The 27,128-nt window shown below is 44.9% G+C and overlaps 1 protein-coding gene across 1 annotated transcript in view; it reads right to left on the reverse strand.

Annotated features, from left to right (window-relative positions):
* Window positions 1–2,990: 2,990 nt before the first annotated feature.
* The window catches only part of LOC102424654 (contactin-6), a 98,847-nt gene continuing 74,709 nt past the window's right edge, over window positions 2,991–27,128 (reverse strand). The window contains exons 12-22 of the mRNA XM_014465922.2: window positions 20,766–20,941; window positions 20,300–20,417; window positions 19,322–19,480; window positions 19,075–19,224; window positions 17,979–18,049; window positions 15,667–15,901; window positions 15,296–15,411; window positions 13,115–13,301; window positions 5,323–5,435; window positions 3,911–4,079; window positions 2,991–3,091 (exon numbers count right to left, since the gene is read on the reverse strand). Coding sequence (XP_014321408.2) covers window positions 2,991–3,091; window positions 3,911–4,079; window positions 5,323–5,435; window positions 13,115–13,301; window positions 15,296–15,411; window positions 15,667–15,901; window positions 17,979–18,049; window positions 19,075–19,224; window positions 19,322–19,480; window positions 20,300–20,417; window positions 20,766–20,941 — 1,595 coding nt within the window. The remainder of the gene's footprint in view (window positions 3,092–3,910; window positions 4,080–5,322; window positions 5,436–13,114; window positions 13,302–15,295; window positions 15,412–15,666; window positions 15,902–17,978; window positions 18,050–19,074; window positions 19,225–19,321; window positions 19,481–20,299; window positions 20,418–20,765; window positions 20,942–27,128) is intronic.

The raw sequence follows: 27,128 nt of genomic DNA on the forward strand, positions 1-27,128 counted from the left end.
AAAGGTAGATGGGATTTCCTGGAGCTGTGGTTGTATTGATGCGTGTAAACACTGATTCTGTCAACTCAGATGCTGCTATTCACACAATCCACGTAAGATCTTGACAAACTGCACTCAGGAAACTTAGAGCCAAACTCATTAATTTGATGGTAATGAAATATAAAAAACTAAACAGCAGTGAAATTCAGACTTTTGACTCTCTCAGAAGATAAATTTTAAATAAGAATAAGTACCTTCTAAGGTTTAATTAACCAGATTGTACAGTAAGTCATCCTCCTGATTTCAAAAGCATTAAATTGATTCATATAAAGCAGGGGTCCTCAAACTTTTTAAACAGGGGGCCAGTTCACTGTCCCTCAGACCGTTGGAGGGCCGGACTACAGTTTAAAAAAAAAACTATGAACAAATTCCTGTGCATACTACACATATCTTATTTTGAAGTAAAAAGACAAAACGGGAACAAATACAATATTTGTATTTGCATGTGGCCCTCGGGCCGTAGTTTGAGGACCCCTGATATAAAGGAACCAACTCTGTTAATACTGAACTCAGGAAGTGAACTAGTATTTATTGTCAACTCTGTTTCATCAAAGAGTGGACATTTTACCACAAAAAGCAGAAGAAAGTCATAATCCACCACATATTTCATAAATTATTTATTATTTAAATCTTACCCCCTGTCCAAATTTTTCTCATTTTTTCATTGAACATTGAAAACTTTATCACAGGTGTGCATATGGGGAATGTATAGAAGTGGACATCCCAAAATGGAGTATAGATAGTGGGGGTAGGGGAGGAGAGAGAGAGAGAGAGAGAGAGAAAATAAGGAATGGACTCGGTCAATGAAAGGCTCCCTAGAAACCTCCCTAAATACGGAGGAGTATATACGTTACACAGGATATTCTCCCATCCTGGCTTCATTTTCCTTGAAGCTGCTTTGGATTTTGACATAAACATAGGTTGACAGTTTTTATTATCTATTGGGCACTTAAGAAAGTGTAGTAACTAATTTCATTAGGTTAATTCGTAGATGAGAGGATTCCTTTCTGTTTACCACTTACTGTGTTCTGAGGGGCATGATAAAAACTCGTGTGCGCTATGTCCCTGAGTCCTGAGGGTCTGACACAGGGATGTTAGCGGAGGTGCTAGAGGCCTCCCTAACAGTGGAGTTGCACGTCAGTTGAGAAAGATGCATGCTCTTTACTGTTAATGCCAAACTATGTTTAGAACAGTTTAGTATGGATTGATGAACATATAAATAATGTTAGCTATTGAGTAATAGAGTTTTAATGCTCAAGTAATTATGAATGAAAGCCACCTGAAAATGTAGAAGAATGATAGATAAAAACTGGCTCAGCTTTTGGACTCGTACACACAAATGACTCTGTATTTAATTCACCTGATCAGTAGAAACAAAAATCTCAGACAATTCAGCCCCCACTCTCTAGTTTGGGGTGAGGGGAGGACACAAACCTTGTCTCTCCCCAAGTTGAGGAAACATTTAGACCGTGAGCCATAGCTGGCTCCTCGGATCCACACCCATGTCTTGGGCAGGCGGCTGGTACCCCCAATATTTGTGTTGCTTATTCATTTTGCTCCATCAGCTGTCAGGGTGTGCACAGAAGCCTGGTCAGTCCCCACTGTGTGAGTCAAGCTCGGGCAGGACAAGGTCACAGCTCTGACAAGTCACTGTCCATCTGCTGCTGACAATGCCGTATACTGTGAACAGCTCTGAAATACTTAGAAATAAAAATGAGAAAATCCAATTGTGAGGATTGTGAGATTCGAGGGTTGTGAGGAGAGTTTGCGTATTCTCAACGTGATGAAGAGGTCACACCATGTTATCAAGGCAACACCACTGGGACCCTGTCTCAGCCCTCGCTCCCAGGACATAACACCGCTGGGCTGGGAGTCAGAACAGCCTGAGGGCAGGACCTTCCTCCAGGCTCTCCAGGAAGGAAGCAGATGGCCTCACAGATGGCCCAGCCCACTTGTAACCTGTCCTCCATGCTGTTCGACCCCGAAAACTGGACTCCAGACTGAAATAGGTCCATCCAGCAAGGAGTCAACCCAAAACCTCTTTCTCAGCCTTGGCCAGTGTAGGGATTATTTTTAGAGCTGGACAGAACATTGGCAAAGAAACAGCCGGACCAAAATGTCAAAAACCCGCTTAAATCATGCCGTTCCCATATTTATTTCTTGTACAAAATGAAGGCCACATCCATTGCTAACGACTCATAATAATTTCCTAAGATCTGTTCATGCAGCCTTTTCCTTGGCAGAACACAGAATTGTTTGAAAAATTAAACTTTACTCTGAAGAATGGCTTACTGTGTCCCAGAGTTCGTAGAATATTTTAGGTGGGTGTTTACTTCCCTTTTCTTTTTCTTTGCCATCAGGCCCTTCTTCTGCCATGATTCATACTGAACCTCCTAAAAACTGTGTTGGGAAGATCATGTATATGGGTTTATTATTGGGTTCAACTATTTCTTGTCTCCACTTGATTCAGAGATCGGAGCACATCACCCTTGGATTGCTTACATTTTAAATCATCCCAACCATACGCACAGCCTCTTATTTTATTTCTAAGTAGGGTGAAAACTTTGAATACTGAAGTAAATTGCCAAGAGCAAGTAAAAAATGTACATTTTAGCTCTGATAGCTGCAATCTATTTCCTATTTATCTTCCTCATCAAGGGGACTTATTTATACTCTGCATATAAGTCATTTAAAAGCCACAGCAGTTAGAAGTCCACAGATTAATTTGGCACCTCCTGAACGTGTGTAATCATGTGCAAACTTTAAAATTCAAAAGAGTTTAAATTGCTTTATTACTGTAACATAGATATTTACAAGCTCTTAATAATATACTTTTTTTTTCTTTCCAAACAAGTCTGTATTAAGAATGCATCTGGGGATGGGGCTGGGGCTGGAGAGGGTATTTACAGAATGATTTGCCTTCAGAAGCCTCACAAGATTTATGGATTCATTCATCGTTCAAGTGGCTGAATAGTAAAACAGTAAAAAATCATGACAACAGACAGGAAGTGGATGCTGGGTTCCCAAACTGGGACTCCTCTGGAACTCAAACCTGAAGAAAACAAAAAGAAAACACAATCTCCTGAGAATAAGTAAAAGTCCTTGTTAGCTTCATTCTTCCTGACCCAAATGCATACTATCATCTCTCTCCTAATAGTGTATTTTACAACAAACACTGGTTTCATTTACATTATGTTTCACTGTAGGAAGAGCCCTGTGCTTTGTCCCAGGATGTCTGTTTTCAATGCAAAAATGAACAGATGAAAATGCCCAAATTGGTCGAGTCTGACCCCAGCGAAGATGAGGATTGGCCAACGTGGGGTGGCAGACACAGCTTCAGGCAGACGGGTGAGCGATTCCTCCACAGCAGAAAGAATACATCATTGTTCCACGCCCTGTCTGCCTAGTGTTACCTGCTGAGAACACTGTACTGAGAGGGTCTGTGGCTCAGCCCAGCATAAATGCGGTGATTGATTGGTGATGTCTGCCACAGGTATAGGAAAAGCTGAATGTGCACATATTTCATATTTTCTCTCCCTGCTCAGGGGCCTGCACACATCCACAGAAAAGCGTTGTGATTTCTGTCCAATAGGAAGAATCATGCACAATAACCCACAGTTGTTTTTCTCTTTTGTGATTCGAATGAGAACACAAAATACTGTGTGTGTTATACAAACATGTTGCAAATCTGAGGGATTATTTAAAGAAAAATTGACTCATCGCCTCTTGCTCACAATTTAAAATGGAAACACAGACCTTTTATTTTTTCACCCAACATTTAACAAAGAACTGGAATGATTTGTAGAGCCCAGATTTCATGCTGCAGCTGGATTCAAAGTCTACAACAGTGATCAATGGTGATGCTACTCACTGGACATTTTTGGAATCCTGATCTCCTCGCTGCTGCTTCCGTCCCCACCGTCGCTGACTGTCCTTATCTCAATCAGGTAGTCCTCTTCGAATGGGACCAGCAACTCAGCCGATGTGTTGTTTGTCTCCAAAACGTGGGTTTTACTCTGTCGGTTTTGTCGGTACAGAATCTGAATAAAATGGTGATTCAAGTTAAAGGGACATGTTCTTTTCTAAGGTTCAGACACTCTTAAGGAACACAAAGACACATCATTATACATAAATGCTGGCCCTGGCCGGGTAGCTCAGTTGGTTGGAGCATCGTCCTGATACAACTAGGTTGCGGGTTTGATCCCTGGTCAGGGCACATACAAGAACCAAGCAATGAATGCATAAATAAGTGGAACAAAAAATTAATGTTCATCTCTCTCTTTCTCTCTCTCTCTCTCTCTCTCTCTCTCTCTCAAAATCAGTCAACAATTAAAAAATTTTAAATTCTGTACTACTTGGGTGGAAGTACCCAATCTATTCTCTTTTTTGGAAAATGTAGTGTTAAGAAAAAGACTTGCTGTTTTGTTCAATGCGTCTGAATGAGAGTAGATTTATCTCTATTAATTAAATAGCTCCAGGCTGTCATCTTTGAAACCTGCTGTGAGAAGCCACTGCTTAGCTGGGCCCCATTTCAGATTTCTGAGTAGATGCGTTTGCCAGAGGACATCCATTAGCTCGGATGGAAGGGATGTGCTCTGGGTATCTGACTGGACTCTTGTTTGATTCCTCTAATGATGGTAAATGATCACATCCTACTGCAGCCTCAGTTCTAGAAATTCTATTGGAATAATATTCTTTGACCTCACTCTCATCTCACTCACATTTACTACCCACATAAACCCTCATTGTTTAATGGCAAGGAAAGTCACTTGAAGAAAATTCTTGCAAACTATAGAGTTTTGTTTCTTCATGCTCCATGACACATTATGGGCCTCAGGATATACAGCTTTTTCTTTGATAGATAGATAGATAGATAGATAGATAGATAGATGATAGATAGATAGATATTATTTCAGAGAGAGGAAGGGAGAGGGATCAAGAGACAGAAATATCAATGATGAGAGAGTATCATCAATTGGCTGCCTCCTGAACGCTCCCTACTGGGGATAGAGTACACAACCCGGGCATGTGCCCTGACCAAGAATTGAATTGCAACCTCCTGGTTCATGGGTCAATGCTCAACCACTGAGCAACACCAGCTGGGCAGGACATAAAACTTTTCAGTGAATAGGTTCACAACAGCAATTCTAAGTATCTTCAACACCTATTTTAGAAAGATTCCTCAATTTCCATATGCATGAAATTTGTTTCCTATTTAGCTGTGACATTCCTGGTTCTTTAGTAACTTAATTGCCATGCTTAAAGAGAAAACCAAATAGTCACCTTGTAGCCCAGGACTTCAGACTCATTTTCCATGGTTTTCACGTGCTCCCAGTTCAGGCATAATTTGGAGTTAGTCAGCTTCCACGCAATGTTAGCTGGGGGTTGGCTAGGAGCTTTAAAAAGATAACCAAAGATCTAGATGAATATTCATTAGCTTGTGGTTACTCCCATCAACATGAAAGGGACAGGAACTGCTGGATGATTAGCATGGCAGGAGCTAAAATGTTCTCAAGTTCATTTGAAATAACATATTCTAATTAGAGTAAGCAAATCCATTCAAATTCTGGCCAATTGGGAATGTCTGTGACAAACTTAATAATGGCTTGCCCCATGTCCAAGTATCAATTTATTAATCATTGCTGTTGATTTTGTTTACTCTGCCACATACAACTGGATGAGGGTGGGGGCGGGGGGGCTCCTTTACCTAGTGTTCCATTTGGCTGTCAATGTGCATGTCAAACAAATTCAGGTTGTAAACCTTTTACACATATCAACACAGAGGGTTCCTTCTTAGTCATCTTTAGCTCTTTAATCTTGTACCAGGACTCTTTGTAACACAATCAAGCCAAGATCTTTTAACCCTTTGCACTCCGAACCATTCTGGACATTGGCTACCAGCTACTCGACGCTACTTTGCGGCGGAAACGTGCATTTACAGACCCTCGTATTATTTAGTATAATTTTGGAACCAAGGAACGTATTATAATGATATTGGACTTATATGAATTGGGTGACATCGAGGAATGTATATTTGCAAAAAAAACAATATTTTATTGTTTATAATTTTGTACAGTATGATAAGTTTTGTAACACTCCCCAATATGCATTGCAGGCTGATTAGTGCATGTTTGACAGTAATAAGTGGTTTGACGCCTGCCACCAGGTGTTTTCCTGTTAGAACACACAATGCAGTCCCGTTTTCTTTGTCCCACATCGGGAATATTTAGTTTATTGTTTAATCCGACACAAAACCCGCTGACATTTCTTGTATATATCTTAGTAATTTTACGATATTTTGATTTAATTTCTTGTGCCATTTCAAGATAAAACTTCAGGGAAACATGCATGTCTCAAAAAGGTGCGTTGAAATAACTCAATTCCCCGTAATCACTAATAAACTGCAATGTCCCCTGAGAGGGGACATCCGAGTGATATGCTAGAATTCCGATGTCCCCTGAGAGGGGACAGCGGAGTGCAAAGGGTTAAGCAAGTCTTAGCAATAAGTTGGGAAGGATGCAGGGTCTCTCTTAGAACTCAGGGCAGGATGGGAACAGCCTCAGGAGCAGCAAAAGGAATGTCAAAAGGCCAAGCGGTTCCCCTCTGCATCTCGCAGTGGGCGCTGCGGCGCTTCTCGCTCTGGATCACCCTCTGTCATCCTCAGTGTTCCCGCAGAAGTCGCGGTGCCCACCACACCTGAGGTTGGAAACCTCCTCTGGTCAGAGACCGTCCAGGCTAGAATTCTTGAGACAAAGCTGACGACCAAGGTAAACTGGCCACCGTCTATCTTAGCCCATTGACTGGGCTCAGAGGGAGAAAGGTGGATGCCATTGAATACAAAGAGCTGGAACCCAGAGAAAGGAAAGTCATTACAGACTAATGATCATCCCCAAAGGTGTCTATCAGAGTCCAGCCCGTGGTGTTCGCTTCCCTGGGATCACTGTTTTCTGGGAGGAAGCCTAGGAAGTACGGGTTTGGAATCGGCCTTCTGAAGTAATGGATCTGGTCCACCCGGAAAATGTTACATGCGAGAGAGCTGGCATCAGGTCCGGAGGCCACGTATCTAAGAGCCTGCGGCGAATGACAGCTTGAGTCCCACCAGTGCCCCACCCCCTGATGGCAGGCTAGTGTTCTCCATGACAACACTCTGCTTCTCAGAGCTTGGAGGCCACATGATTATTCTTAAGATTTAAAAAGCTGGTGAGACTAAAAATAACTCAGCTGGGAGGCAGAGGCAGAGATAAAACCGCCCAGCAGGATGGTTTTGGCATCTGACTTCAATTTGTGAGGCTGAAAGTGTAATAGTTAACTCATTATGACACGGGTGGAAGTGGAAATGATCTCTTTTGGAGTTTTGACGCAACCACTATTTAACCTGTAGGAGTGGCGGGGTGTCCGACATTGTGTTATATGTCCCCCTGCCTCTCCAAGCCCACTGGGGCCCCCCTGTGTTCACCAGCCACTTGCACGTACATCACCGGAGACCTAGCAGAGAGATGAAGGTTTGCCCTGTGCTCCAACGTGGCTGAGTTCATATTTTATTAGGGTTTATCACACTGACTTGTAGTTATTCTTGCTGATGTGCTTTGTTAATCTTATTGAGAGCATGTGTCTTGTTCAAGTGCATTACCAACCCCAACACATTTCCTGTATGTTGCATAAAGGACTGGCCATCAGATGGCTGAAGGAAACGACTCAGGGTTCTGTGTGATTCTCTCAGGTCACGTTAATCATGCTCTGGGCTGTGGGCAGATCCACAGGGACACAGCATGGCCAGTCCACTCGTCATGCCGTCCTGTAATCAAGGCTAATTGCCATGGCCACACCTACAGCCATCCACGTGGATTCACAAGATGGACTGGCCCGGGGCGTTCCTGGACAACATACACCCAGTCACCACCAAGGGCTGAAGGTTCTGCACGTAGTCAGCCCTCTGTGCCTGCTGCTCAGCATGGTTATTTCCGAAGGACACGGTCTCAGTGATAATCATCTTGTGGATATCCTCCCTCAATTTACCCCAGCGTGCTTTCTCTAATCCTTTTCTGGGCTATAAAACAGATAGCATAACAATTCTCTCAAGCTATCACAGTTTGGATGTCTAGTTTACTCCTGTGACACATTTCTTTTATCTCTGTTCTTCAAAACAGCACTATCATTAACAACATCGTACGATCAATACAGAGAAAAGATAAATTCCCTCCTTCGACGTCACAGTGATGGATTCTGAGGGTTTCATCTGCTGTGCCTGGGGTTTGATGTGGTGGTTTGTTAAGATAAAACTCTTCAATGCTGTGAATCTGTTGGGGAAGCCCAGGCAGGGACAGAACTGACTCCCACCAGCTCCAGCAGGACTGTGGCATGACCCTCAGAGTCTGTCCTGGTGTCTGTGCCCAGCAGAGCAGAGCAGGGCATCCGTGCACGTAGAGTGAGGACAGTTCTATGGGGAGTGAGCTCTCAGGATGAGAGGCCAGTGGCCTGGATGCCCCGGACTGCCGTCTGGGAGGGAGAGAGAGCTGGGCTTTGCAGCCAGACAGACTTGAGTCTGTCTTCAGTTTCTTCTGAGAGGCCTGGTTTTGGCATCTTTGGAATGAGACTCCAATCTCCTAGTTCATAAATGTTTTCGCTTACATGAAATAAGAGCCGGACCATTCCTCATGTGGTTAGTGGTACATCTTAAACAGCCCAGTATCTGTGCGTTCTCTGTGCTGAGAGAGGCAGTTATCTGTGGTGTTATGACATAATCAGTTTTTCAATTGAGTTCAAGTGGTTTGTTCCTAATAATACAATTTCAAAGTTTGCAAATGATTTACTTCTTAAATATAATTAGAGTACATTCAAGACTTCCCCCTAATGATAGTACTCCTGCTCGAGTTCTTCCTGTGCTTCTGAAACGCTGATAAAGAGTTCCATCTCAGCCCAGTCAGCATGGCTCAGTGGTTGAGAGTCAACCTATGAACCAGGAGGTCACAGTTCGATTCCTGGTCAGAGCACATGCCCAGGTTGTGGACTCAATCCTCAGTAGGGGGTGTGCAGGAGGCTGCTGACCAATGATTATCTCTCATCATTGATGTTTCTACCCCTCTCTCTCCTATGAGTTTTACATAACTGATCAAACTGAATTGCAAACATCTATGATGAAACTGAAATGTCTATTATCTTGACAAACCAACCATGGTCATGTGGATAACATGAAAGCCGTGTTGTGGATGTTCACATGTGTTGGTCAACAGTAATCTCAACAAACAACCACTTCTCTAATTTTAAAAAATACATATATTTGCAGGCAATTTCCACAGAGTAAGTCATTTCCCGTTAATCAAATGACAGAGCAAGTGGTGCTGGCCCTCCACAGCCCATCGATTTTCCTGTAGATGGCATTTACATTCAACTGGGGTTCACACTGCGAACTCGATTCAAAAAACAACCTCTTATGTTACAGTTCTAAGTAACAGCATGGGGTTGACTTCTGGGGAAGAGAGAGAGAACATGAGTGCAAGATGAAATAAAAGCTTAATGCTCCCTTTATGGCTAAATGTGGGTTGAGTGCATATTTTCAACCAGAAGAATCCAGTTCAGAGTGTGGTCAGTCCAGGTCAGGGGCCAGATGGAATGGTCATTTGCAAATGCTTTCTGCTACTGGGTCTGCACTCTTCTTTCGGGGTGGGAGCGGTGCTTTTTGCTTTTTCTTTTCCCCTGGGAGTTGATAGAAGTATTTTTTCTCTCTTTAGCTGTAAATCTAAATTCCATTGAAGTGATGTCTGTGTGGATCACGATGTATTTTCAGTGCCCCTCAGTGGTTTTTGGAAAGACCTCATTTTCACTGGGTTATCACACTGGCTATTACATCACTGGTATTTGCTTAAAGAGCCAGCTGTCCTCATTGCCAGCAGCAATGAAAGCAGAAGCTAGTGTGTTCCCTCTGTGTTGGGCCCGTTATTCACCAGATCCCTGCCGCATGAAAATACATGGCCTTCCCCATGCAGCATTCCACCCTGCGTACATCTCAGCCTCTTACTTTTCATGGTGCTTCTCATAATTCATGGCTATTTCATGGCCTTCTTTTTTTCTTAAGTTGACTCCTCACTAAAAGAGAAATTGCTGGAAGCAGGGAACTCACCTGTCTTCATCTCCATTAGGCACCTAGCCCTGTGCATGGCTCGTGAGAGGTACTATTTTCTTGAATGATAGATGGAATCATCCTAGTCCCCCCCCCCCAAGTCTGTGTCTTCTCTTTAGCTAGCCCAATCAGAAAGGGCAGAGGTTTTGGTAAATGTGAGTGGACATACGTAGATGGATGATCCCATAACTGATTGAGAACCTAGACAGTGACTGTATACTGTATGGATGTGTGAAGAATTCAGGATTTGGGCTGTCACCACTATTCAGAGTTAACTCTGATGGAAAAGTTGGATGCAGGGACAGCACTTGGAATCAGAGCTGTCTTCGGTGTCTCATTAAAGCCATTGCTCGTTTTTACCTTGGATGTCCTTCTGTGACCCTTGAAGGAAATGTCTGAAACACATTTATACAGAGAAGGAGCCCTAACTGGTTTGGCTCAGTGGATAGAGCGTTGGCCTGCAGACTGACTCTATAGGCATGTGCACTTATGTTCGTATGTTACACACACACATCAAAATTTATAGTCGGGCCCTAACCGGTTTGGCTCAGCGGATAGAGCGTTGGCCTGCGGACTGAAGGGTCCCAAGTTCGATTCAGGTTAAGGGCATGTACCTTGGTTGTGGGCACATCTCCAGTAGGGGGTGTGCAGGAGGCAGCTGATCAATGTTTCTCTCTCATTGATGTTTCTAACTCTCTATCCCTCTCCCTTCCTCTCTGTAAAAAAAAATCAATAAAATATATTTTTTTAAAAAAGAGAGAAGGAAAGGTAAAAGTAGCTATGCCTTCCTACTTTAGGAAACGTCAGGAAAGCAAAATCACCTCCAAAAAAGAAACAGCACCATGTTCCCATGCCCTGAGCCTCCCAGCCTGGCACCCTCCAGGGTACGGTGGGCACATAATGTCCTTCAGTGCTCAGAGAAAACTCTAGGAAAGCACAGTCACCTCTGTTTCTCAGATGAAAAGATGGGTTCTGCGCTATCAACGTATCAGACTTTTCAACAAATAATTAGTTCATGGCTGAGCCAAGATCTCCCAACTTTCTTTCCCTCTGAAGCCCCTTTCCAGCACAATCTCACAATAAGCCAACGCTGTGGGCACTAAGGAAAATGCACCTGTATTGAAGGGGAAACTGTGGGAGACCGCTGGTGGGAGGAGAAGACATGTGATGTTCAGAGGCATGGCAGGGGCACTAGGATGAGAGAGTCCTTGAATTCAGACATCAGAATGTGAAACTCGAGATCAGCACGCCTGCTGCTCCAGGGCTGAGGAGCAAGGGGCTGGACAGGAAGTCTAGAGGGATCGTGGATGATCTTGTATGTATTTCTCTTCATCTTTGTCCTCCACAGTAGAGGAGACAATGAAACTTTGGGATGAGAAGGGGGTATGGTTCCATTTTAGGAAGGAAAATGTGAGGGCAGTTTGAGGTTTGGACTGAAGATGGGAGAGAGTGGAGGGAAAGAGACTATTCGGTTGGTTAGAGGTGAAGATTGCAAAGCAGCACTTCGTCCGTGGGATCGAGACTTTCAGAGAACCTATGTTCATAGCAGGTCAGAGGCCGCAACACCACCTTCCCAAGCACATGTTTTCTCAGATGTAGGAGCTGAAATACCAAGCACCTTGTTTGATTTTAATAATTTAATAATTTAATGAGATGATTAGAAAATTGACACAGGGTCTGGGACACAGAGGTGCTCAATATTTTGTAACTTTCATGGGAAGAATAAGGGTCCCCAAACGTGTCCATATCCTGAGTCCTTGAGCCCATGGCTACATTATTCTGCTTCCCAGAGCCCATGGCCACGTGACTCTGACTCCCAGAGCCCATGACTATGTTACTCTAAGTTCAGAAAATTTGTAACTCTTTTTCATCAGAACTCAGAGACTAAAGAATGTGTCATAAAAATCCTGTTAACAAATAATTTATGTTCATCAATGATAAGGAGTATAAGACATTATGCAGTCATGAAAAGAGAATTGCAAATTACATACTGCAATTCTCCCGAAGTCATATCTGATCAGACCTTTCCCTAGCTGTTGCTGTGCCTCATGTTATGAAATATTTGTGCAAATCCAGACTCATATGTAGTAGGTTCTGCCTCTGTGGCAGATAGTGGCTAATGGTTAAGGGAAACATAAAGAAGCAGAGGAGTTAATTTTTGGATCTCAGGGGCTTCCAGGTCAACTAGGGATAAGATGTCCTAGAAGGAGAGACCTAGATGGTCTGACAGTGCAGGGTCCACTGGAGCACTCTAGGACTCAACTGAAGAACAGATGACAGGAGGCACTAATGAAAGTATGTCCTGGACACGTCCTATTTCTTCTCCCTCTCACTCCTGCACAAAACCCTAAGGGGACAGTTCCACTCTGTCCACATTGTGCACGGTAGGGTGTTGAAACTGAAAGGTTATATAAACACTTAACATTCCCGGGATGGGAGGTCCGGTATTAGGCTCAGGCTGGGAGGGGGCGTCGCAGTCCATGTCCAGCACTGCACCAGCTGTATTTCATCTACATCAGGGATGGGGAACTTCTAGCTCACGGGCCATATAAGGCCCGTGAAATCATGTGGTCTGGCCCTGCCAAGGCATTAGGGGTAAGTTAATGAAATGTTTGACCAAATGTAGCAGACTAAGTTTTAAGTTGACAATTTTGTATGGCCCACAAATAATGTTATAAATATGCAAATGGCCCTTGGTAGGAAAAAGGTTCCCCACCCCTGATCTATATACTTAGAATAGTTCCTCTTTGGAATTCCAAAAATATCAAAATGGTTTATTTTGATTGTTACCAGAAAGTTTCAACAATTATCCAGATTTAACAGACAAGCCAATCACCAATCAACCAAACAAAGCAATCAGTGAAGGATGAGGGGGAGGAGAGGAGGGAAGGCTAAATGAAGGCACGCGGTTCTGTTCATGGCTGTGCTGCTGCTGCCTGGAGGGTGAGGAATACTTACGGGACTTCTTGGTCGTGACGTTGACTGGGGGGCTTGAGGGCCCCGTCCCACCCGTGTTGTAAGCTCTGACGGAGGCAAAGTAGATGGTGTTGGCCTTCAGCCCCATGATGGTCTTGGTTGTGACGTTTCCATGGACTCTGACCTTACCAATCATGGGTTCCCTGGAGTCATCCGTCCAGTATAAGACCTGGTCATGGAAACAGAGGGAGGGGTCATGGTTTCCCTGCAACCAGCAGGCAGCAGACCAGAGCATAAATGGCAGGATAACTCTCATTAAATGGGTTATACAATAACAGCAAAATACAGTCTACTCTTTATAGGGAACAAATCAAAAATACAAATTCACAATGGAAAATAGAGAACTTGTGGGGTTTTTGTTCTGTTTGTTTTTTTAGATTGCCAAAATAAAATATTTCATGAGATATTTAAAGATGATCAACTTAGACTGGCCATTAGGTTCAGTGGTTGAGCATCAACCAATGAACAAGAAGGTCACAGTTCAATTCCCAGTCAGGGCACATGCCTGGGTTGCAGGCTTGATCCCCAGTAGGGGCAGGCAGGAAGCAGCCAATCAATGATTCTCTCTCATTGATGTTTCTATCTTTCTCTCTCCCTCCCTCTCTAAAATCAATAAAAATATGTATTTTTTAAAAACTTCTATATTCTTTTAAAAAATAAATAAGGGTTATCAGCTTGAATAAAGGATATATAAGTCAGACCCAAACAGGATTCATACCATGGATCAGAGACTTCTGGTATGATGCTTTGCTGTTCACATTTCTCTGGAGTTCTTTGAATAACAGTTAATTAATAATTCAGCTTATACTGAGCCTTTCCTATGCATTAGCACAGCTTCAGGCACATTGAAAAAGACAACAGAGAATCAGGTGTGGGACCTGCCTTCAGGCCCCTTACCGTCTAGTTAAGAGGTTAGAATATAGAGGCTGTCCCCCAAAACACATGTGCACACTTGAACAGCTGGTAGCTCAATTGATGTTTCTTCCTTTTCAGCCAGACTAAGCTTTGAACAAAGGAAATTCATCCTCAAAAGGCACTGGAAGTGTGAAAATGCAGTTGAAGTACACACACTGCCTCTACGATTATTCAAAGTGGGTAGACCTTTTGGGGGAACACCCTGCGTGTGTGAAAGGAGAGCCGAGGACTGTTTCCAGGAAGTGGTACAGGAATCAGTGCTCTGAGGATGAGAAGAAAGACCATGTGAGGCACGATGAGAGGTTCCCAGAGAAGGGAGACTAGACTGAGCCCAGGGAGGAGAACGGGGCTGGGCTCTGAGGTGGAGGTGAGGCACTCCAGGCCTGGAGGGGCGAGGCACCTGCCCCGGGAGTACGCCTTTATGTTTGGATCAGAGGCTTCGTGTGAAAAGAAAAAACAAAGAAGACTGCGAGGCACGGTGAAAGAGGTTTAGAATTACACTTTTATTCTAACTCCAAAATAACCTGTGTCACCCAGGAATAAGTCTTATTTCTCTGTAGAAATGAAGGGTCACACAAAAGAAGTGATTTGCCTCACTCTACATAAACGATGTCTATAAATGAGGAGAATGAGGAGAATCTAGTATTTTTCTTCTCACTTCACTATCTTCACCAAGATGACCTTTCTTCATATTTTTATTGATTTCAGAGAGGAAGGGAGAGGGAGAGAGAGAGAGAGAGAGAGAGAGAGAGAGAGAGAGAGAGAGAGAGAGAGATCCATGATGAGAATCATGGATCGGCTGCCTCCTGCATGCCCCACACTGGGGATCAAGCCCGTAATCCAGGCATGTGCCCTAATCGGGAATCGAACCATAACCTCCTGGTTTATAGGTAAGACACTCAACCACTGAGCCATGCCTGCCGGGCAAGATGACCTTCTTTTCAAACCGTGTTCTGGCTCTTGGCTCAGAGCACGTGTCCCCTTGAGATTCGTCTACGGTTTAAGATGGGGAGGGGGTTTAGAGGTTTCCTCTCCCTGGAAACGCACAGGACTGCAGTGGGAATAATCAAATGAGGTCACCTTGGGTCACCTTTTAAGTGCCACCCTTGGCTGATGTGCCTGATGGAGAGATCATGGCCCCGGACACCACCACCCCCTAACGCTTTGGACACCCACTGCTGTTATGGAGCAGCAGACTGGCCCTGGGAGCCTGGAGTGTGCAGAGGAGAGGGGACCTCAGTGGCTCACCTCGTAGCCCAGCACTCGGCCTGTGATTCTGTTCCAGGCGATGGCCGTCCACGAAACCTCCATCTCAGAAGCAGAGAAACTCTGGGCAGAGGTTCCCCGAGGGGCCAGCTGAGGCTCTGCCGTCGGAGGAAGACACAGCATCGTTAGTCGAGGGGTTCATTGGAACAAGGACGCAAAATACACCCAGGGCCTGGCCTGCGTGGCTCATTGGTTGAGCATCGACCTGTGAACCAGGAGGTCATGGTTCAATTCCCGGTTCAACATCATGGATGTTTCTCTCTCCCTCCCTCCCTTTCTAAAAATCAATAAAAACATTAAAAACAAATATCCCTGGAGCCTCAGAGGACCACCCAGTGCTGGGCACCACTTACCGTCCTCCCCGGAGTAGACGATGGACACGGTGCTCAGGGCCCCTTCCCCCTCACTGTTGTACACGCCCACTTTGACCTCGAAGGGAGAGAGCGGGGTGACGCTTTCGTTTCTGTACACGAATCTCGATGCCTCCACGGACGGGACTCTCTCCTTGGTCCAGGTGGCCGAGCCCACGGGCCGCAGCATGACCAGGTAGCCAAACTCCCCGCCACTCTGCAGTTCCTCCGGGATGGGCTTAGGCAGAAGTGACCACCACTGAGTGTTTGCAGTTAGTTTATGGAGCTCTTATCGTGTTTACCAAACACAGATATTCACCCTGGTTCATGAAGCAGTGAAAAATCAGACTACTTCAATTTGGAATGCCAGTTGGGAAAATGGTTCCAATGAAAGATGCTCATGCTCATGGGACAAGGCTCAACCAATGGAGCCACACCGCTGGCTACGTGCCTATATTTCTTTTTATTGACTTCAGAGAGGAAGGGAGAGGGAGAGAGAGAAACATCAAGGATGAGAGAGAATCATGGATCGGCTGCCTCCTGCACGCCCCCACACCGGGGATTGAGCCTGCAACCCAGGCTGTGCCCTGACCAGGAATCGAACCGTGATCTCCTGGTTCATAGGTCAATGCTCAATCACTGAGCCACGCCAGCCAGGCTTATAGTCATGTTTTATATGAGATATTCCCCACTGGCAGCTCAAACCTGGATGTATTAGGAAGTATAAATTAGGGTAAGACATGAATAAAGATATTGTTAAAAAAGGAATTAGTAGTTACCACATCCCCCAAATTAGATAGCATGTCTAGGTTATTGGAAGCAAAGCAAAAAACATAAACCCCACATTATTTGGCTCTGGAGGAGACAGGAGAGTGTTTATTTCAGGGGATTGTACCTTGATGTTCATTCATGAGCAGCAATCTGGGGTACCAGCCAAGCTGTCATCAGGAACACAATGGGGGATTCTCGCTGAATTCAGAGTGAATTTGAAAAACCAGGGGGTATGACTTCCCCCACAGCAGCAGTGAGTTAGGCCTGACAAGGTCTCTCTCTCCTCAAGTTCTTTTTCAACCCACAGCTCAGACCTGACATGAGGTTCCATCCTTGCCCGAGCACCCAGACATTTTGACAATTCACAACATCAGGATGTTTGTACCCCCGCTGTTTAAACTAAGCTGGTGTTCATGGAACTGAAAGAGTCACTCCATGCCTGCCTTCTGACGCTCACACTAACACATGTGCCTCCTCCTAAATGCACACATTCCTTAGAGGCCTGGCACCAGCAGGGTTGGGCTCGGTGATGCTAGGATGAATATAAGTGGGGAACTGTGTTCGTGAATCCATGAATGGAGCTCCTGCAAGACTCTGCATATCCGATATCCCAAGAAAAACACACACAGGAAATGACTTTAATTTTCACCACAAACTTTTTCTGTAAAGGGCCAAGTAGTAAATATTTTAAGCATCAGGGGCCATATGGTCTCTCCCAGCAGCGTGAAAGCAGTCATATGTAACACGACAAGAATGGGTACGGTGGTGGGAATTCATTTATGAAAACAGGGAGCAAGCAGATCCGGCCTGTATGCCTTGGTTTGTGGAATCTTGCATTTAAAGAGAAAGGACACAGCCGGGCTGGCATGGTTCAGTGGTTGAGCATCGACCTATGAACCAGGAAGTCACGGTTCTATGGTTCAATTCCTGGTCAGGGCAACATGCCAGGGTTGCAGACTCGATCCCCATTGTGGAGCGTGTAGGAGGCAGCAGATCAATGGGTCTCTCTCATCATTGATGCTTCTATCTCCTTCTCCTTCTCCCTCTCCCTCTCCCTCTCCCTCTCCCTCTCCCTCTCTGATATCAATAAATTTTTTTTTAAAAAAGCCAGAGTGCATTTTAATCAGTGCAAAAGGGGCCTATATATTCATACTTAAGAAGAATGAAATACAAGCTACTCCGCTTGCTAAGCTTCCATCTATGTATGGGAGGGACAGGCTGGAGGGTTGAAAGCAAGGAGAGGAAACCGCTGCTGTCTGAGTCTAACTCACAGACGGTGAATAGCCACATCCAGCATCAGATGCTGATGAGCACACTGCCGGCCCTTCCACGTGCACCGAGGGCGCTTTCCTTGCATTTGGAAGAAAACTGTGCTCGCTAAGTCACACCCTCTCCCTGTAGTAGGAATGAGGTGTCTCCAGCCCCTCGCTGCATCAGGAGTCTTTCCTGCCCAGGGTTTTTATGGGCCCAGCTTGTTTTTCCCTGTTCTTCCTGGCCAGCTACATCGTTTTCCTTCCAAATAACTCAGCTGGACAGAAAATTACCTCCCAGGTAACGACCAGTTCAGACCGGCTTCCTCCTCCGCCCTGGATGTTGGTTGGAGCCACAATGGGTACTGAAAGCAAGGAGAGAAACACGGCCATGGTTAGGGATGTGCGTCTACCTCCGGAGGGTTGGCGCAAGGGTCTCACCTCTCAGGAGCTCCCATGGCAGCTGGGAGGGAGCCCAGCATCCTTAATGAACACAAATGATGTTTACTCAGACCCAAGCTTCGGAGGGGACAGCCTGGTGTCGGAGACATGAGCACCCCAGCTCCAGGATTAATTAACAGGCGAGTAACATCATGTATCTGACATTATTATGCATCATCCGCTAATTGGCAAGACGATGTTCCATTCGGATGGGGAGAGTGACACGGTGATTTACTGCCTGATTATGCAGCTGTGCCGGGAACACGTTTCCCAGCCAGATATTAATTAGTCCCCTTTCTTCTTCATAAACACACGAAAGTCGTTTTTCTGTTTGGTTGACATCAGGATGTTTGAACACTTAAAAATAAATTCTTAAATGCTAGATAATTAAATGAATTCCTATTTTATGACCCTGTGTTTGAATCACAAGTCGCTGGGTACAGAACAGACCGAGGCTGCCTCGAACTTCTCGCCCCCTAAATGCCACTGATAACAGTGGTGAGTGTGTGAGTATTCTGGTATGTAATCAGAATGGAGTTTGACTTTTACATGCAGAAATGTTTTAAAAATCCTTTTTCCTGAAATGATGACAGAAGCACCCCAAATCTGTAAAGATGCATAACTTGGCTGGACAAACTTCTCATGAGACAGGCAGAAACCCATCTGCATCTACGACTCTGCAGATTCTCTGTTGGTTCTGAAAGTCTCGGAGACGAGAGGGCAGCTTCAGAAACACTCTCTTCTGACCTGTGTGCCACACCATCACCATCTCCTACTGGGCGCACGCGTCCTTGGGAGAAAATGCATGTGCTTTGTGCCCATGACCACGGGGCGTGAGGCTGGTTCTCTGCCTCTGGTTGGGGCAGGGATGCTGCGCGGTGTGCTGTGTTTTCTTAAGAACTGTGCCATCCAGGGTCTCCCAGGGTTTGAGAAGCCATTGATTTCTTACCGGATGCTTTGGTTCTCAGCAATTCGGATGCTTTGCTTGGCTCTCCAATCCCTATGCTGTTCCCAGCAAGGACACGAAACTCGTACTCCACCCAGGGAATCAGGCCCACCACGGTCGCATTGTACGTCTGACCGTTGAGAATCTCTGGAACTAAAACAAAGGGACACTGGGTAAAAACAGTCCATCAATCCATCAAACAACACACCATTGGTTTTGCCGAATTGTCCAAAACACGCGAGGCACTTACCCGTGGAGACAGCCTGCCACCCCACAGAAAAAGGCGTCCGTGCCTGGACGGTGAATATCTGGATGGGGCTGTTATTGTCCGAGCCAGGCCGCCAGCTGAGCTGGGACGTGGTGCTGGAAATGTGTTCCACTCTCACCTCCTCGGGGGGACCTGGGGGACCTTCAAGCACAGGTTTTATGGTGACCTTATTGGAAATGATGAAATGAGTCGATTTGGGATAAGGAATCGTTTCTTTTTTTCTGTTATACTTACAAAATAAAAGATGGAACCTAATATATTTTAGCACATTAGATAAAGCCCTATTAATTCAGCTTACACGGTGAGAGATTAGCTTGAAATGCTTCCTTTGAAGATTAGGAAATGCCAGCCATGGGGTGGGGGAATATCATCCGATAAGAAGCTAATCTCAAACGGTGAGAGCCTCTTGGGGCCGCTCCTCTCAAAAGCTCCCTCAAGTGAATGCAGCTCTTGGGGAGAAGTTGGGAACTCAGGCTTGGACCCCGCTCTACGGGACAGTTTAGTATAGATAGAGGACCTGCCGAGTCCAAGGGGCTGACGGTGCGGGCGAGTCTGACCATTCCTTAGGAACAGGCAAAACCTACTCAGTGCAACATCCATTGCCATACCACCCAGACCCTGGGGTCTTGGGATTTAGAAAATTAAAAAAATACATACTTCCACCCAGTTGGTGTGGCTCAGTGGTTGAGCGTTGACCTAGGAACCAGGAGGTCACGGACGTGCCCAAGTTGTGGGCTCAATCCCCAGTAGGGGGTGTGCAGGAGGCACCTGATCAATGATTCTCTCATTATTGATGTTTCTCTCAACTCTCCCTTCCTCTCTGAAATTAATAAAAATATATTTTTAAAAATCTTTCCTATTTACCTCACTTCTTTATCATGATGTGGTTAATTAAGGACTTGCCATTTACAGATGAACATTTCTCACTGACTAGACGGTGTGCTCAGGTATGTCACGCACCTCTGACAATGATTTCAGCCACAGCCGACAAGTTCTCTAGGGCTGTTGTCACTGCGCAGAGATATCTCCCTGAGTGACTTAACTGGATATTCCTTATCATCAAGTCTCCCACAGATCCCTGCAGGCAGAAAGGGAAAAGGGGGTAAAAACATAAATAGGCCCAGCAGGTCCTAAGATTTCACAGCTGCATCAACATCCAATACGGGGCTGCAGTGAAATTAGGAGATACACTAGTATCACTCGTTTCCCATATGATCCCCGTGACTGTGTCCTTTGTCATAATTGTCTCTAGAATGCAAGCAAGTCCATGAAAGACATAAAACAAAATAAAAAACACAGATGCAGCTTCATAAAGAGACAGTGATTACCGCGCAAATAAATACTGGGGGAGTCACAACAAAAGACGTTAATTCAGGGAAAAGGCTTGAGTCAACTTATTAAGCACTTAGAATTGTCAGCAACTTACTCCTCCAATCCTTTCAAAATGAGCCGCATCCTTTTTTAAGTCTATGATGTGTCCATTGAAAGACCAAACAAATGCGACCTCCATGGAGGGGTCATGGGACACCTGGCAGGTCAGGACGATGCTCTCGCCCACGGTGACGTCCATTGGGGAAGGTGGCTCCGTGATAATGGTCCGTTCTGTGAAGAAAGAACATCGCTCTCATAAAAGCTCATCAGGTACTGGCACGTGGCTATGAGACACATCCTCTGAGTGGCTTTGCAATTGTTTGAAATCTTACACATACAGCTTGGAGTTCTGCTCTTTTCAAGATGAAAAATTCCACCCCCTTTTTAATGTCTCTGCATTAACCAGTTTAGCTTACTTAGTAATCGTGTAATAAAATTAAATACACAGTTTTTTGTTTGTTTTTCAAAATATATTTTTAGTGATTTCAGAGAGGAAGGGAGAGGGAGAGAGAAACATCAATGATGAGAGAGAATCATTGATTGACCACCTCCTGCACGCCCCACACTGGGGATGAAGTCACAACCTGGGCATGTGCCCTGGCCAGGAATGGAACGATGACCTCCTGGTTTATAGGTCAATGCTCAACCAGTGAGCAACACTGGCCTGGCTAAAGACAGTTTTATTCATAGTTTATATGAAAACTAGTGGCCTGGTGCACAAAATTTGTGCATGGGGGGGGGGTGTCCCTCAGCCCAGCCTGCACCCTCTCCAATCTGAGACCCGTCAGGGGATGTCCAACTGCTGGTTCAGGGATCGGGCTTAAACTGCAGTCGGACATCCCTCTTGCAATCCAGGACCGCTGGCTCCTAACTGCTCAACTGCCTGCCTTCCTGATCACCCCTAACCACTCTGCCTGCCGGCCTTCTTACCCCCAACTGTCCCCCCTTGCTGGCCTGATTGCTCCCAACTGCCCCCCACTGCCGGCCTGCTCGCCCCCAACTGCCCCCCCACCGGCCTGATCACCCCCAGCTGCCCTCCCCTCCTGGCCTGATCACCCCTAACTGCCTCTGCCTCAGCCCCGCCACCATGGCTTTGTCCAGAAGGACGTCCAGAAGTTCTCCTGGAAGGTCTCCCGGTCTAATTAGCATATTACCCTTTTATTAGTATAGATAGAGGCCTAGTGCATGGGTGGGGGCTGGCCGGTCTGCCCTAAAGGGGGTCCTAGATCAGGATGGGGGTCCCCTTGGGGGCGGGGCCAACCTGGGCAAATGGCCTGGGGCAGTTTGCAGGCTGGCCACACCACTGTCAGGGTGGGGGTCCCCACTGGGGATAGTGCCAGTCTGGGCAAGGGGCTGGGGTGGTTTGCAGGCTGGCCACGCCCCCCATCAGGTTGAGCATCCCCACTGGGGGGCGTGGCCAGCCTGGCGAGGGGCTGAGGGCTGTTGTGGGCCAGTTTGCAGATAGGCTAAGCCCCCAGCTTTGTAGGGAAGGACGTCCAGAAGGTCTCTGGAAGGTCTCCTGGTCTAATTAGCATATTAACCTTTTATTAGTATAGATAGCTTACAGAAAAAACAAACACTGTGGACTTCTAAAGACAGCATTCCGTACCGGAGGAGGCACCACACCATTTTTTCCCTGAAATTCCAGCCACAACATTAGAGTCACACAGTGGCTCCAGCTCCCAGTGGTCTGTGGTACTCCCATGTACAATGACTCGAACTATGTCACTGAGATCCTAACAACAGTATTTTAGAGAGCTGTATAGTCAGACGTCTACACTTATGAGTGTGAACAGAACAGATTCTACTTCTGACACCATTGTGATAATAATGTTCCATTTTCACTGAAGATGCAATGGAAAACGTCCCTTGTTATCCGGATTTGCAATGTTAGAATCATACATCGGTCATTACCAATCTTCCCTCTAGAAATACTGGCCCCAATGTCAATACCTGTTCCACTGACCGAAGTGTCAAAGGAGGAGTCTTCCGTGTCCCAGCTAGGCTCCCAGTCCTGCTATTTCTCTGATTTAGGGACTCCTAGTGACAGATCATTTCTGTCTACAAGGGTTCGCTCCACGGCCACGCCCACTCCAGCCAGAATTCTCAGCGCGCCATGCACTGCCCAGGCCAACCTCCCAGAGAACAGGAGTGAGAGTGGTTCTCAGCAGCGGAAACACAATCTTTGATGCTACAAATTTGGACCTAAATTGGTGGCTGCCTACCTTTCTGATGAGTAACTGGAAGTTCCTTATACTCTTTCCTCGACTTTTCTGTGTTTGTTAATTTTCAGTAGCAACAAAAGAAAGACAGAAAGAAAATGATCGGAGGGGGGATGGAGTAATATTTATTATTCAGAATAGAGGGACACCTTTCCCATTCAGCTTTTAAAGTGATGAGAATGGCCCAGTGGTTGAGCATCCAACCAGGAACCATTCCCAGTCAGGACACATGCCCAGTTTGTGGGCTCAATCCCCAGTAGGGGGCGTGCAGGAGGCAGCCGATAGATGATGTTTCTCTCTGATCAATGTTTCTAACTCTCCCTCTCCCATCCTCTCTAAGATAGATAGGTAAATAAATAAATAATAAATAAATAAATACAGTGATGAGGACTGATCACTTTTAGAAGATTATCCAAAATACAAATGACAATATTCATGAAGAGTTCATAAAGTGACAGAATTTTAATAGTTACTATTTTCCGTCTATTTCTGTGAGATGAAAATCATATAAAAGCTACTTGATCTAACAATCCTATTCTTAAGAAGAATAAGGGAAGGTTTCATAAAATAGATGCCATCTTCCATGAACAGCTTTACTGTTTACTCAGATCCTCACCGTTAATAGAGTCTGATATGTCCAGAGCACCCCAGGAGACATGCAAACTAATTATTCCAAAACTTCTGTCAGAATTGTTTAGCCTTATTTCTTTAAACATAGGTAGAGCTTGTGCCTATACTAATGGCCAAACACACTTTAACACATATCAGGATCCCCAACGATATTTTCAGAAGCCAGGGGATGCCAATCCAATGTGCAATTGGTCTTTCCTGTCCATGCAGGACATGCTATTTTTGTTTGTTTCTTTTGTACCTTCAGCTCAGTTGAAACCTCCATTTGTGAGTGACAATCTTTCAGTGTCACTGTTCAAAATAATGACGGCTCAGGTGTCTCTGAAGTTATCAACTCCCCTTAAAAGATGGAGAAATGCAGAAGAAAAATCACCATAACTTTCTCCCTCGGCTCAGACCTGTGGTTCCGCCTTCATTTGTCTCTGACATTGTAGGAAATGTTGCTAAGATACCAATAGAAAGGCAACGAGTGTATAAATAGCACATCAGACAGGTGACAACATTCCCCAATCTTTTCTCTCATGAGTTAACTTGTGAAAATCAGAAATAAATACTTTTAAAATTTGGTCCCCTTCCTAATTCTTCAGATCTAAAATTGTCCTACCTATAAAAATATTAACCCTTCAGATCACTCTCAATTTCTTCCATTTATATATTTCACTCTGGGATAATATTCCTTCTAAACCTATGAACAGCATTAGCATTTTGGTGTATATTTGAAAGTGAGATATTTTCTTAGGGTTGATGTGTGTGTGTATGAAAGCATTTTTATTTTGTCTTCCTATGGGAGGATACTTTTGCTGGGAATAGAATTCTCACTGGTATTGTTTTTCAGCTCTTTGAAAAGGCCATTCCACTGTATCCTGGACTCCTTTATTGCTGCTGCTACTTCCACTTTCAGACTTATTGTTGTCCTTTTGAAAATAATGCATGTTTGTATCAGGATGAATTGTCTTTCCTTTGGTTTCATTACTATGTGCTTATTTAAACTTCCCTTTATGTATGTATCCTCAGTGGGGCTTATACAATTTCCTGAGTAGGATGCTTGCTGTCATTTTCAGTTTATTTTTTTAATTATGACAAATATTGCTTCCAGTATTGCTGATACCTCGCTTTCTCTTCCACATCTCCACACCTGGAGGAACTGCCATTTCACCTGTGTCAGATCCAATCACCACGTCCCACATGCCCCTTAGAGTCTATTCTTGCTCCATGTTGTGGTCTGGATATTATCTATTCACAATCCTCCTGTTTAGTGATCCTCTTGTTGCTGTGTCTAACCTTGCATTAAGTCACTCTATTTTCTTAATTTCACCTTTTGTATTTTCAGTTCTGGAATTTCAAATTGATTTGTAATAGATGGCATTTCTCTTCTTCTCCTCCTCCTCCTTCTTTTCCTCCTCCTCTTCTTCTTTTTCCCACAATCCTCGCCTGAGGATTTTTTCCACTAATTTTCAGAGAGTGGAAGGGAGGGAGGAAGGGGAAAGAGAGAGAGAAGCATTGATGTGAGAGAGAGTGATTGATTGGTTTCCTTTCACACTCACCTAGATGGAGGCTGGGCATAGAACCTACAACCCAGGTACATGCCCTTGACCAGGAATTGAACCTGAGAACCTTGGAAGCATGGACCAACGCTCTAACCACTGAAAGGAACCAGCCAGGGTGCATTTCTCTTCTTAAATTCTTCATCATCTCATCTATTTTTTTACCATATTCATCACAATTGTTTTGAATACATCTGAATACATCTGATAACACCTTGTCTGATAACATCTATATTTCTATCAGCTGTTGCTGCTGTCGGATTTCTCTCTGGTTCCACCATTTATTCCTGCCCCAGCTACTCCTGGTAACATTTTATTGAACGCCAGGCCCCATGGGTCAGAATGTAAACATCTTTATTTTGTTATGTTTTCCAAGTAGATTGACTTTTTTGAAGGGGCAGCTGAAAAAAGAGCTGAATCCAGTCAGGCACTGATTTCAGTGGAGTCTGATAGGCAGTCACGGTAGGTCCCAGCCGGTTTTGTTCTATTTTTATTGCCAGGATGCAGCCCTTCAGGTGCCTCAGTTCACCGTTGAGTAGTCAGCAGGCCTCATTCTGCTGGCTTGTTCTGAGCCCCGATTTTTGTCTTCCTTGCACTGTGTGACAACCAACACTCTGCTTAGGTGTTTTCTGTTTCTATTTGGTTGCTGGCATTTCGGATTCATACAACGTAGAAACGAGCCGAATTGTGGATGAGCAAACCCCTGGGAGCTTGGGCTCCCCCGCCTGTGCTTTTCTCTTCTCCTGAGGGAGGTCCCACATGCTGCCAGCACCTTGGTTATGCTCACGGTTCCTTCATTCTTTCTTTAATTTTTATTGATTATAGAAACATGTTAGCAGCATTTGTGGGTGATCACTGGTGTGAGGTGGTTGTGATAAAGCTGCTTCAACTGTCGGGACAGAAGTTTCCCCTCATTAATGTTTAAGGACAGATTGTGTGGGGCTGGAAAAATCTAGGCCACGTATTAGTGGGGGGTTAGGGACAGCTGGCACGGGTCATTGAAGCAGCTGGGGGAGGACGTGAGGGTTACGTGGGTCAGAGGCAGAGATTCATGTCTGGAACCTCCCTCAGCCCTGAGGGTGCTGGCTGTTGGTCCTTCGCTCTCCAGAAGGAAACTGGGGCCGTGGATCTGATAAGCCTAAGAATAAAGGCCTAAAGACGGCGTCCTTAAGATTTTCCCCAGGAACTATCGTGGTCCCAACATCTTAGCGTGAAGCCCAATAGGTCAATAAACCCCCACACTCGATCAGACTTTTTATGAGATGTTAGCGCCCCAACTATTCACATGAGCAAACAACTAAGGTTCACAAAGTACCTTTGTGCATCCCTTCATAAAAATAGGGATTAAAACAAAACAAAAAAAGAAGAAGAAAGCAGTGTGGGACAACAGAGACTGCAAGAAAAATAAAGTACAAAAGAAAAACTATCAGCAATATTTTCTGAGAGAGAAACAGAAGAGCAAGAAATTATATAGAGACAGTGGAAAAATAAAAGAACACTGAAATTAAAAAAAATAGCAAAAGCAAAATTAAATAGAATGTCTGAAAGATACAGTTAAGAAAATCACCCAGAAGGCAGAGCAGAGAGCTATAAAATATACACAGGAAAGAGAAACACCTCTCTCTGTCATCGATCTATAACCGATATTGATGTATATACTATATATGTATCTAAATATATGAAATACAATAAATTACACACACAGATACATAGCTACACACAGACGACATAATCTAGAGTGCAATTTAGGAAATCTCACTTCTAAATAGTATGTATCTCAGAAACAGAAATGGAGTCAATGATTAAGTTATCCAGGAAGAGAGTCCAGGACTCAGAAAGATGCAACCCCAGGTGACAGAGCACCAAGCAGACTTGCTCAGGGCCCCTCGGCCGCCACTAGAGCAGGAGAACAGACTGCAGGCAGAGGGACCCAGCAAAGGTGCACATCACGGACCAGGAGTCCGGACAGCCCGGCTTCTGAGCTGAGTGACAGCTGCAAACGCCTGAAGACTGATGACCCCA

Source organism: Myotis lucifugus, unplaced genomic scaffold (genome assembly GCF_000147115.1).
Source record: "Myotis lucifugus unplaced genomic scaffold, Myoluc2.0 scaffold_315, whole genome shotgun sequence".
In the NCBI taxonomy this organism is placed as follows: Eukaryota; Metazoa; Chordata; class Mammalia; order Chiroptera; family Vespertilionidae; genus Myotis; species Myotis lucifugus.